This window comes from Ambystoma mexicanum, chromosome 14 (assembly GCF_040938575.1).
Source record: "Ambystoma mexicanum isolate Mex_15411 chromosome 14, UKY_AmexF1_1, whole genome shotgun sequence".
NCBI classification, from domain to species: domain Eukaryota; kingdom Metazoa; phylum Chordata; class Amphibia; order Caudata; family Ambystomatidae; genus Ambystoma; species Ambystoma mexicanum.
The window spans coordinates 27598635-27611333 of NC_090940.1; the positions used below are offsets into that span (position 1 = coordinate 27598635).

The window sequence follows — 12699 nt, forward strand, 5'->3', positions numbered from 1 at the left end:
TACTGAAGCTGTGGTGGTATAGCTGGTTGTCAGTGGATTCAACATTGTAGTAGCCTAAATAAAGTGGAGTACTATATAGACTTATCATGTTAAACTGGAGTAGAAGTGAAGTTGTTGAAATGGAAGCAGCAGCACTGTGAAGTCATCCTGACAAATAAACCATTGTGCATTCTAAACCTGTAACTAATGAAATACTAACTGTTAACCAAGAACTGTGTCTCATGGACAGTTGTAGATATTGGATTTCTTTTGAACTGTGGCAAGTCTTCTTGAAGAGGTGACAAAGCATTGCGGCTGGTATCACCATTGGTGCTATTTTGGAGGAAATGGAAAGTGGATATTTCACCAAGTAGAAGAGATTTGCTATCATTGGAACTTTGGCCAACAGACCTTTACTTTGACTTTGAAACATCAAAAACTGATTTGAGGCGGTCTTACCTACAGGGATTTCTTCATTTCTTTCTATGCTTGAGCATTAGCAGAATTGACCTTGAATCCTGGGGAAGGGAATCTACCCGACATATTAGAAGGTTATTAATGTTGTTTATGTCATGTTGTATTGCCATATATTTTCTTTGTGTATTTATTACTTAGTGTGAGGGCCAGACCTCTTGTTATCCCTTAGATTTGGTTAGGCAGGGAATTCATCAGCAGATTAGGGATATTGAGGCATTTTACTATATTTCTTTTGAGAATAAAATGGCATGTTTTTGATAAATCATCAACAGTTGTCCGTCTCACATTATTGAGCCCTCATAGAGTCCCTTGAAATAATGTTCAAAGTGGCCCCATATTACAAATTTTAAGCAAGCCCTACCCTTTTCCTTTGGGAACATTTGGAAATAGCATACAAAGGCCGGGGGCGCAGAGGCCTACCAGGAAATCTCCAGAGTTTCCGATAGGCCAGACCAGCCCTGGCTGGGCCTGGTCTTTGGCCATGAACCAGTCACACAAAAATACACAGCAAGCACACGTTTGTATTTGGGGGCTCAATAGGAAGACTTATTGGCCCACTGCCTTTTTTTAGGTCAAAGAACGTAGCCTTTCTTTCCTAATAAGGATAGTTTGCCATGTATGATGGAGTCCGGCTTGATGCAAGAGCCGGGCTTTATTCTACCATTACAACCTCTGTACCAGAATATACTGAATTACAAGCTCTCCCACCTCTATTCCCACCTGCCCTGGGAATTTGCTAGTTTTCAGCCTAAACGGGCAAGTGCAAAAAAAAAAAAGACAAAAAAATAAGATATTTCTTTTTGTTTCAATTCTAAGGTAAAATACCTAGACAGAAAAGGGACTGGGCAGGCCTGTTCAATGCGACGGTTAACCTTCTTGTTTTGCTAATTATAACCATCTTCTAAAAAGTGCAATAGACAATGACATTGTGACATTGAGTAGCATACATTCTTTATTTGAAATGTGCATGAGTAGTTTCCTACATCCGATGATCCTTCTGCGGGAACACAGAGGAACTAATCAAACATTGCACAACTGTATCGCAAAGGCCCATCCACCAGTCAAATCTGCTTGTGTTGGAGGTTGGTGGGTGCTAGGGGAGCTCTAGTTTGGGCGACAGTCCGACTGATCTGGCGGTGTATTGAGACAGAAGGTTCTTTAGGATCCAAAAATAAGAATCCCAGCCTGAAAGATTTTGCTTTTGTGTTCCATCAAGACCCATCGAATGTCATATTTGATCATGGAAATTCTCTTCGAACCACGCTTAACTTTGCTATGTTTTTGGAGGCATTGCACATGTCATGCCTTCCTCTTGAGGCACAGCCACTTCCTCGGTACCTCATGGGTGCATCGCTCCACTCCATCTACATCATAGGGCACATGCCAAGTGTCCCCAGTCGTCTGCACCACGGTGTCATAGCTGGCAATGGTCTGAGAAGGAGAATAACATCAAAAGTGAAACTGGAGAGAGTGGTACAGGGCTCGTACCCAACCTCAGCAGTGAAACCCTCCCTCACAGTACAGCCATGTGACCTCCCTCATAATGCAGTCTTGGAGTGGAAAAGTGCATGCACGCACGCACACACACACACACCACCCCCCCAACACGCACACCGTATTTAGTGATAACACTTGCTGTGACACGTAAACCCAGCAGGAGAATAACAAGACAACAGAGATTAGGAGAGGCAGTGGGGAGGGCTGAGAGGCAGCCATCTATCAGCACACGTGCAGCATCGACTCACATTCCATATGTACCTGTGCGTCACTCAAAGCTCACCAAGGTGTCTCACACTGGCAGTATCCATGCATGACATCAATGAAAGCTCACGACAATCCCTTCCACCTTGAGAAGCCGTCCATGGCGCATCACTGAGGCCTCATCAGGGTTTCACACACCTTTCGTATCTATGCATTATTGATATCCCCTCCAGGACCATCACACAATCTGCTGTTGTGTATCAGTGCCAGCACACCTTATGGCAGGAACCCTCACATCTTCTGTCCCTGGGCAGCACTGATACGGTTCCAAGTGATCATAACAAATCGAATAATAACGAGCACTAATTTAAATAACCAAAAAATATTGGATTTCTTTTTTGTTTTTAAATTTGCCCCCATAAGCGCCCCGTTTCCCTAGCTTTACTAACCTACCCTCTACCCCACCCCACCAGTTTTATTCCCTTACCCCACCCCCATATATACTTTTAACAGAAAATGTTGTGTTTTTCGTTATTTGGGGTTTGTTATAAAAGTTATTTGTTATTGTCGATTCGTTAACATCACTGTATACCCACGGACACCACCCAAAGGGACTCCCATACCTTCTCTACCTGGGGTGTCACTCATAGCACCCACATGGTCGGTCCCACATTTTGAGTGGACACCTTCTGCCATTCTTACTTGAAAGACAACTTTTTTCCCTGGGTTGTAGAAGGGAAGCACCAGTTGATGACCTCGCTGCCACTTGAAGAAGAGGCGACGTATTCTGCTATCAGCGAGGCACGCCTTATGATCCCTCAGGAGGTCTCGGGTGACAAACTTGCACTGATTGCCTGAGTTCATAGTTGCGTAGAGAAGGAATGGGTCATCTTCCGAACTAGAGCCATCAAGGCAGGGGAAAGAGACAAATAATTATTTGAGGTCAGAGAGAAAGAAACGAGGAATCTTGGGAGACCAGGCAAGGAAAAGTCAGAGGGAGTCAAAATAAAGTAAGATGCATCAAAGAGAGACATCAGGCACCATAGGAGGTTAGCGAGGAAGACATTACATTATTAGAGGTCATGGAAACACAATGAACTTCAGGACTTCCCTGAGAGTTAAAGGACCATTGGAAATGTGTGAAAGAGAAAGAGAGAAGATGTGTGTGGGAGGTCATAGAGCCAGAGAGCCCAGCAGATGCCCAAGAAAGACACTAAAACAGGAGTTGCGAGAGACCAGGGTATGCCAGCGAGGGGTCTATGAATCAAGGGAGGTCAGAGAGAGACAAGAGACTCGCGGAAGTCATCAACAGAAACTAGGACCTATGAGAGTTCAGAGAAAGAAATGAATGATGGGAATTCAGAAAGAAAGATAGAGAACCATGGGAATCCAAAGAGGCATGGGAAGCCATGGAACATGGAAATTAAACAGGCAACGTGCATGGAGGTCAGCAACAGACACACAGAAACATGGTAGGGTATGGATAGAGAAAACCATGGGAGATCAGCCAGACCGACAAGGAATTAAGAAGTCATAGAGAAAGGCACACAAACAGAACCAAAGGAGGGCATACAATGCGACACAGAGAACCATTATTTTGAACGGTCAGAGGATGACAAATAAACCTAACGGTAGAGGGAGACAAGAAATAATTGGAGGGTGAACCAAGGAATTGGGGACTCAAACCCTGCATATGAGGCATGATCTCAACACAATCCAGCTATTAAACAATATCTTAGTGCACTTAAGAGTTGCTGTGAGTTCCATGATCCGTTCTGCTAATTAGTTAGCAGATAGATGCTGCTTCCCTGTGTAGACAGACCATACAAAATTCAGCCACCAGGATAGGGAACACGCCCCTGTGAGACCATATTACTCCAGTGCTGCCCGGTCTTCACTAAATTCAGTCACCAGGCTAGGGCACACACCCTGGTGAGAGCATATTACTGGAGTGCTGCCCAGTCTTCGCTACATTCATCCACCAGGATAGGGAACATGCCCCGGTGAGAGCATATTACTGCAGTGCTGCCTGGTCTTCACTAAATTCAATCACCAGGCTAGGGCACACACCCTGGTGAGAGCATATTACTGGAGTGCTGCCCAGTCTTCGCTAAATTCATCCACCAGGATAGGGAACACGCCCCTGGTGAGAACATATTACTCCAGTGCTGGCCGGTCTTCACTAAATTCAATCACCAGGCTAGGGAACATGCCCTGATGAGAGCATATTACCACAGTGCTGCCCAGTCTTAGCTAAATTCAGCCACCAGGATAGGGAACACACTCCAGTGAGAAGATACTACTCCAGTGCTGCCCGCCCTTCACTAAATTCAGTCACCAGGCTAGGGAACACGCCCCGGTGAGAGCATATTACTGCAGTGCTGTCCAGTCTTCACTAAATTCCACCGCTAGTATAGGGAACACACCCCAGTGAGAGCATACTAGTCCAGTGCTGCCTGGTCTTCACTAAATTCAGCCACTAGGATAGGGAACACACCCCATTGAGAGCATATTAATCCAGTGCTGCCCGGTCTTCACTAGATTCAGCCACTAGGATAGGGAACACACCATGGAGAGAGCATACTACTCCAGTGCTGCCCGGTCTTCACTACATTCAGCCACTAGGATAGGGAACACACCCTGGTGAGAGCATATTAATCCATTGCTGCCCGGTCTTCACTAAATTCACGCTGCATCTACTCTTTCCTCCTCTCTTTCTGTCTCACTTGATAGTCTCTATCCTGCTTTACCTTTTAACCCTCCCGTAAACCTCTGCAACCTTGGTTCTCCTCGCATCTTCGTGCCATGCGTCGTGCTCTTTTTCATCTTAAGCGATGTTCGCTTAAGTCAAAGATTGCAGAGGATTATAACTTGTACTCTACTCATCATGCTCTTTATGATGAGTCTCTTCTCTCCGCTAAACGTTCCTATTTTTCTGATCTTCTGTATACTCAATCAACTCACCCTAGGCGTCTTTTCCAAACTCTTGCTTGTCTTCTTTCTCCTCCCACCCCTGCCCACTCTATTCATTTGACCTTCACAGCCACTGATTTTGCACAATTCTTTTCTTCAAATGTGGCTTATATCCGCTCTGTTATTGAGTCTTCTACATCCCGGTCTTCTTTGAAGTGTCCCACCTCAATTCCTAGGGGTACTATTTTCTGTTTTTCCTCGTTCACTAACAAGGAAACTTCTCTTCTTTTGGTTCGCGGTCCATCCTACTTCTTCTCCGTCTGACCCTTTACCCGCTGCACTTACTCCTCAAGTCTATCCTTCCCTTGTTTCTATCTCACTTCTTTCTTTAACATCTGTCTGCAATACTCTACTTTTCCAACTTACTTTAAACATGCAACTGTCTTCCCTATTTTGAAGAAACCCTTTGCCTACCCTTCTTTGACTTCGAATTTCCGTCCCATTTCTTTGCTACCTTATCGGTCATGAATACTGAAGCATATTTTTTATTCCCAGGTCTCTACTTTCGTCTCTGATAGCGCTATTCTCCCTTGTTTTCAATCATGTTTTTGCTTTTTTCATTCGACCAAAACTGCTCTTCTTTCTGTTCTTGACTCTGTCTTATGGGCTCGTTATTCTAAACACTCGTCCCTTCTTATTCTTCTTGATTTATCTGCCGCTTTTGACACTGTTGATCACTCTCTTCTTCTATCTTCTCTTTCTTCCTTTGGTTTTACTGGATCTGTTCTTTCTTGGCTTAAATCTTATCTGTCCCAAAGGACATTCTCAGTCTCTTGATCTGGTGCTTCTTCTGACTCGCTCTAACTCAGTCATGGTGTCCCTCAAAGCTCGGTTCTTGGTCATTTTCTTTTCTCTCTTTATACCTCTCCCCTTGCTGAAGTTACCTCCTCTTCTGGGCTTGCCCATCACTTTTATTATGCTGATGATACTCCGCTCTTTCTCTCCTTTTCCACTTTCATGCCCAACTTTCTGCTGGAATCCTAGCCATCCAATCCTGGATGTCGGCTCATTTCCTGGCTCTTAATGCCACTAAAACAGATGTACTTTTCTTTCCAGCAAGTACTATTCCCTCTCTTCTCTCTCCTTCCTTTGTTTCATTTCCTCCTTCTCAGCTATCTCTTTCCCTTACGGCTGGTAATCTAGGTCTGTACTTTGACTCAGAACCTTTCTTTAAACACCACATTTCATTATCTGCACATGCTTGTCATTTCCACCGTTTTAATATCCAGGAAGCTCGCCAATTTCTAACTTTCAATGCCACTAAGCTCTTGTTATCATCTTTAATCTATTCTCGCTTTTTTATTGTTCTTCTGCCCTCTTTGGTCTCCCGCTTTCTCGTCTGGCTCCTCTTAAATGTATTTTTATTGCCTCTATTCATTAACTTTTTCTTTTGGCCCCTCGTGATTCTATTTCTTCATCACTCTCTACCCTTGGGTGGCTTCCTTTCCAATCCCGTCTTAAATTTAACTTCTAATGCCTAGTTTTTAAATCTCTTCATGGTCTCTCAACCAAGTCTTTAGCTCACTGTCCCTTTCACAGAGAATAAATTTCCCTGCATATCAGCCTTTGTCCTGCCCAGGGGCAGTCCAGCGCCGAAATGCTAGGCAATTCTCCGCTGAACAAGAGTACCAACTGCAACCCCAGACATGTGTTACGGCCTGTGCCAGTAGAGAGACTCCCAGAACCCCCTTTATTTTGCATATTATTTAACTTTGGGTCTCACCCTAAGTTACCAGAGGAATCCAGACGTGGACCTCTTGCTCACTGTTCTCAGAGAGGCACAGCTCCACCTCACTGATGATGCCCAACAAGGCTGAAAAACGTGTCTGGGGTTGCTGTTGGTACTCTTGTTCAGAGGAGAATTGCCTAGCATTTCGGTGCTGGACTGCCCCTGGGCGGGACAAAGACTGATATGCAGGGATATTTCTTCTCTGTGAAAGGGACAGTGAGCTAAAGACTTGGTTGAGACTCTCCCGGGGGCCATCCACCCAAGAAGAGGCCAATGGGCTATGTTCGTGCCCGTAGAGAGACTCCCAGAACCCCCTTTATTTTGCATTCTATATCACCACCCGCACTCTTCGCTGCTGTTCTCAATTTCGCCTTGTCACCCCTCATTGCCCTTGTGCACAGTCACATTTCCATTCTTTTTCTCTGCTCACTCCCCTTCACTGGAATGCTCTTCCTCTTCTTTCTATCACAGTGCTTTATTTGTTCCGGGACTCTTTTAAATCCCACATACTTCACTCTGCTTAAATGGTTGTTAAAGTCTTTTATTATGTCTCATTTTATGTACTGCCTGATGCTATGTACAGCGCTTTGGAGAAAAGCGTTCTATAAAATTAAAATAAAATACAAATACAAAATGTAACCAATAGGTAAGGGAACACGCCCCGTTAACAGCATATTACGTCAGTGCTGCCCAGTCTTCACTAAATTCAGCCACTAGGATAGAGAACACTCCCCGGTGAGAGCATATTACTCCAGTGCTGCCCAGTCTTCACTAAATTCAGCCACTAGGATAGGGAACACGCCCCGGTGAGAGCATATTAACCCAGTGTTGCCCGGTCTTCACTAGATTCAGCCACTAGGATAGGGAACACACCCCGGTGAGAGCATATTACTCCAGTGCTGCCTGGTCTTCACTAAATTCAGCCACTTGGATAGAGAACACACCCCCGGTGAGAGCATATTACTCCAGTGCTGCCCAGTCTTCACTAAATTCAGCCACTAGGATAGGGAACACGCCCCGGTGAGAGCATATTACTCCAGTACTGCCCGGTCTTCACAGATTCAGCCACTAGGATAGGGAACACACCCAGGAGAGAGCATATTACTCCAGTGCTGCCCGGTCTTCACAGATTCAGCCACTAGGATAGGGAACACACCCAGGAGAGAGCATATTACTCCAGTGCTGCCCGGTCTTCACAGATTCAGCCACTAGGATAGGGAACACACCCAGGAGAGAACATATTACTCCAGTGCTGCCCGCTCTTCACTAAATTCAGCCACTAGGATAGGGAACACATCCAGGAGAGAACATATTACTCCAGTGCTGCCTGCTCTTCACTAAATTCAGCCACTAGGATAGGGAACACATCCAGGAGAGAACATATTACTCCAGTGCTGCCCGCTCTTCACTAAATTCAGCCACTAGGATAGGGAACACATCCAGGAGAGAACATATCACTCCAGTGCTGCCCGCTCTTCACTAAATTCAGCCACTAGGATAGGGAACACATCCAGGAGAGAACATATCACTCCAGTGCTGCCCGCTTTTCACTAAATTCAGCCACTAGGATAGGGAACACATCCAGGAGAGAACATATCACTCCAGTGCTGCCCGCTCTTTACTAAATTCAGCCACTAGGATAGGGAACACATCCAGGAGAGAACATATTACTCCAGTGCTGCCCGCTCTTCACTAAATTCAGCCACTAGGATAGGGAACACACCCCGGTGAGTGCATACTACTCCAGTGCTGCCCGGTCTTCACTACATTCATCCATTAGGCAAAGGAACACGTCCCTTTGAGAATATGTTACTGCCAGTGCTGCTTGGTCTTGACTGATTGCCAGTGCAGAGAAGAGTGGAGTTCAATTTAGTCACTATGGTAAGCAAAGCAACACATGGCAAAGTAGTCCAACAAAAAAAGAAAGAATGCAACACATCCTCCAGCAAGAAGTCTGAGACCTATGGCAAAGGAGCTACCAAATGCCAAAGAGCTGGGGCAGATCTATTCATGGGGCAGGAAGAACAGGGAGGGGATGTTTTAATTTAACAGAGGAGTCACAACATCTGTTGTAACGTCACCACCTCCAGGCTGTATCTGAGCGATTGGGGGCTCTAGGTTGGTCTGCAACTTTTGATCAGTGCAAATTACCCTTCGTAGAGGGTCACAAAGACACCAGAAAACTTGGTAAATCAGAGGTAGGAGGGGGCATGGGTGTGTGTGTGTGTGGTCGGAGCATAAACTGGGTATGAAAGTGTAACACTGCAGAGGCTATAAAGTCGAGCTACCCTGTAGATTCTAGAGTTCTGCCACCACGTTTGCCAGCCATGCCTAGTCCTATGTTCATGATAAGGACCATGTGTGTGTGGATGATACAGAGGGAAGACTTTACATAGAGGATGTGACATACAAGAGAAGTGTAGAAAATGCCTGATCTCAAGCATCACAGAAGATGGCAGCAGGGAATAGTGCAAATAACATGTCACAAGGGGAGGGAAAAGTTCTGAGGACAGCTTTTGTAGCCTGAAAAGGAAGAGGAAATTGACAAATGCATCCATATATTATGTTCTGAAGTTGCATGAGTTGCTGTGTCAGGTGGCGAGCCTCCTAAGTGAGACATTATCACACCAACCACACCCTATTTCACCCTATAACACGTCTATATTCTGCCAAAAAACTATAAACTGTACCCAGAACACCCTTGACACAGACATCGCAGAACTGGAGCCAATGACTGCAGAGGGGCCACCCGGAGGTTCCAAGAGCTACTCACATGTTGTCAGTGAAGAAGCACCTGGCCCGTTGCTGCACAATGGCCATATGCCTCCGGTCCCAGCTACGCGAAGGCGTCAACATGTGCTTCCTTCCAAGCACGAGGATCCGCTGGTTGTTCTCGGCCAGACTTGACAACACATCCAGGAGCTGAAAGCAATGCAAATAAGAGTCAAACCGGGTGCAGTACCGGCTGCAAACTAGAGTAAAAGCAAATGATGCAAGATGAAAGGGAACTCTGTACAGGGGAGCAAAGTAGATGTATGCCGCAGCGTTACCAAGGGGGCACAGCCTAAGCTAGCATCGAAGCGCAGCCAGAGTAACCAAAGGAGCACATCCTGAGAAAGCATGATGAAAGGGGACGCTATGTAAGGGAACATAGCAAATGTGAGCATGATTCAGCCTTGCCAAATGAACACGGCCCAAGTGAGCATGGGAGCACAGCCAGAGTAAGCATGATGAAAGGGGACACTATGGAAGGGAACATAGCAAATGTGAGCATGATTCAGCCTTGCCAAAGGAGCACAGCCAAAGTGAGCATGGTCCAGTGCTGTCAGGAGAGCAAAGCCCAAGTGAGCATGGGAGCACAGCCAGAGTAAGCATGATGAAAGGGGACACTATGTAAGGGAACATAGCAAATGTGAGCATGATTCAGCCTTGCCAAAGGAGCACGGCCCAAGTGAGCATGGGAGCACAGCCAGAGTAAGCATGATGAAAGGGGACACTATGGAAGGGAACATAGCAAATGTGAGCACGATTCAGCCTTGCCAAAGGAGCACAGCTAAAGTGAGCATGATCCAGCACTGTCAAAAGAGCACGGCCCACAAGTGAGCATGGTCCAGTACTGTCAAGGTAGCACAGCCAAAGCGAGCATGGGAGCACAGCCTAAGAAAGCATGATGAAGGGGGACACTATGTAAGGGAACATTGCAAATGTGAGCATGATTCAGCCTTGCCAAAGGATCACAGTCAAAGTGAACATGGTCCAGTGCTGTCAAGGGAGCACAGCTTAAGTGAGCATGGTCCAGCGTTGTCCCGGTAGTACAGCCAAAGCGAGCATGGGAGCACAGCCTAAGAAATCATGATGAAAGGGGACACTATGTAAGGGAACATAGCAAATGTGAGCATTATTCAGCCTTGCCAAAGGATCACAGCCAAAGTGAACATGGTCCAGTGCTGTCAAGGGAGCACAGCTTAAGTGAGCATGGGAGCACAGCCAGAGTAAGCATGATGAAAGGGGTCACTATGTAAGGCAATATTGCAAATGTGAGCATGATTCAGCTTTGCCAAAGGAGCACGGCCCAAGTGAACATGGTCCAGCGTTGTCCCGGTAGTACAGCCAAAGCGAGCATGGGAGCACAGCCTAAGAAATCATGATGAAAGGGGATGCTATGTAAGGGAACATTGCGAATGTGAGCATGATTTTGCTTTGCCAAAGGAGCACAGCCAATGTGAGCATGATCCAGCACTGTTGAGAGAGCACAGCCCAAGTGAGCATGGTCCAGTGCTGTCAAGGTAGCACAGTTAAAGCGAGCATGGGAGCACAGCCTAAGAAAGCATGATGAAGGGGGACACTATGTAAGGCAATATTTCAAATGTGAGCATGATTCAGCCTTGCCAAAGGAGCACGGCCAAAGTGAACATGGTCCAGTGCTGTGAAGAGAGCACAGCCCAAGTGAGCATGGGAGCACAACCGAGATTAAGCATGGTACAGCGCTGCCAAGAGAGCATAGAAAATGGGAGTATCGTCGAGCATTACCAAGGGAGCACAGGCAAAGTGAGCATGGTCCAGCAGCGCCGAGAGCTTTGATGAATCTGAACTATCTGTCCATTTTCCCCAGGGGGGAGCCACCCCCTTTGAGGCTAGGGAGGTGAGCCAGCTAAGCAACACCCTCCCCAGGGGTCTGTGCATGTGGGACCTCACTGGGAGTGACCCCCCTCATGGGGACAAGTACTCCCATTCCAACAAGGAACTCCTGGTCCAACGTATGTTCTGTGCATACATGGAAACTGAAAAGACTGTTATAACTCGTGTTTTGAAGCCACCAAACAGTGACACTTCTTCTCTCTCTTTGGCTTCAGGTAATGCTGGATCTCGCCTGAATGCCATCATCAAAGAGCATCAACAGCACCCTCTTACCTGTGATATTATTTTGGCTTCACTGAATAGTGACATTTCCTCAAAATCTTTGGCTGAAGGGAATGGTGAATTTTGTCAGAGCACCATAGTAGCTAAAGAAGGACACACCCTTTTTTGTTTGTGAGTACTTCTATAAAACCAAGAGGTACTTTCAATCAGAGATACACCTACCGAGGGAGAAAAACCGCCACACAGAGGCGAGCCTCTGCATCGTTTACTTCCTGGAGGGGTGGAGCCATGCTGGGCTTAGGAGGCTGTGGCAGCAAGGAGGGCTAGCAAATCGGTAGCTGAACGCCTGAGGGTTGGCGTTATACCTGACCGAGGAACCGAGGTTGGAGTAGGAGTCGAGAGACGGAAATCCCCACTTTTCATCTGGTGGCACGACCATGATTGGTGGAGGGCTGGGAGGCCAGTAACGGGCACCAAGACCAGATCCTTAGATCCAGTGTCTCCGAGCTCTGCACACGTCAGACCATAGCTACAGAGACCGGTAGCTGTAGGGAAAGCCGACAAGGTTACGGGAGCCTGAAAAACCCGATGAAGAGCCTACAATTGCAAGATACGGATATTGTGAATGACGGCTGTGAAAGCCATCCAGGTTACAGGAGCCTGAGAAACCCAAACGTACAAATACCCTATGTAAGGGGGATTGATAACCATACAAGCTTTGTGAATACAAGCTGGGAAAGCCATCAAGGTTATGGGGGCCGGAGAAACCTGAATGTGCAAATAACTGATGAAAGGGGGAGCGATAAAGATACAAACATTGTGAATACGAGATGGGAAAGCGATCATGGGTAAGGGAGCCTGAGAAACCAGAGTGTACAAATACCACTGAGAAAGAAAGATGGACACTTTGAATTAAGGCTGAGAAAGCAGCAGAATGTACAGAACTTGGATAAGATGGGGTGAAGAAACCATTTGGGTTT

At 46.4% G+C, this 12699-nt stretch overlaps 1 protein-coding gene across 1 annotated transcript in view; it reads right to left on the reverse strand.

Moving 5' to 3' along the window:
• Positions 1–1390: 1390 nt before the first annotated feature.
• PRORP (protein only RNase P catalytic subunit) overlaps positions 1391–12699 on the reverse strand; it is a 206862-nt gene continuing 195553 nt past the window's right edge. Inside the window, exons 5-7 of the mRNA XM_069638445.1 lie at positions 9633–9781; positions 2860–3055; positions 1391–1887 (exon numbers count right to left, since the gene is read on the reverse strand). Of these exons, the coding sequence (XP_069494546.1) occupies positions 1756–1887; positions 2860–3055; positions 9633–9781 (477 nt within the window). The 3' untranslated portion in view covers positions 1391–1755. The remainder of the gene's footprint in view (positions 1888–2859; positions 3056–9632; positions 9782–12699) is intronic.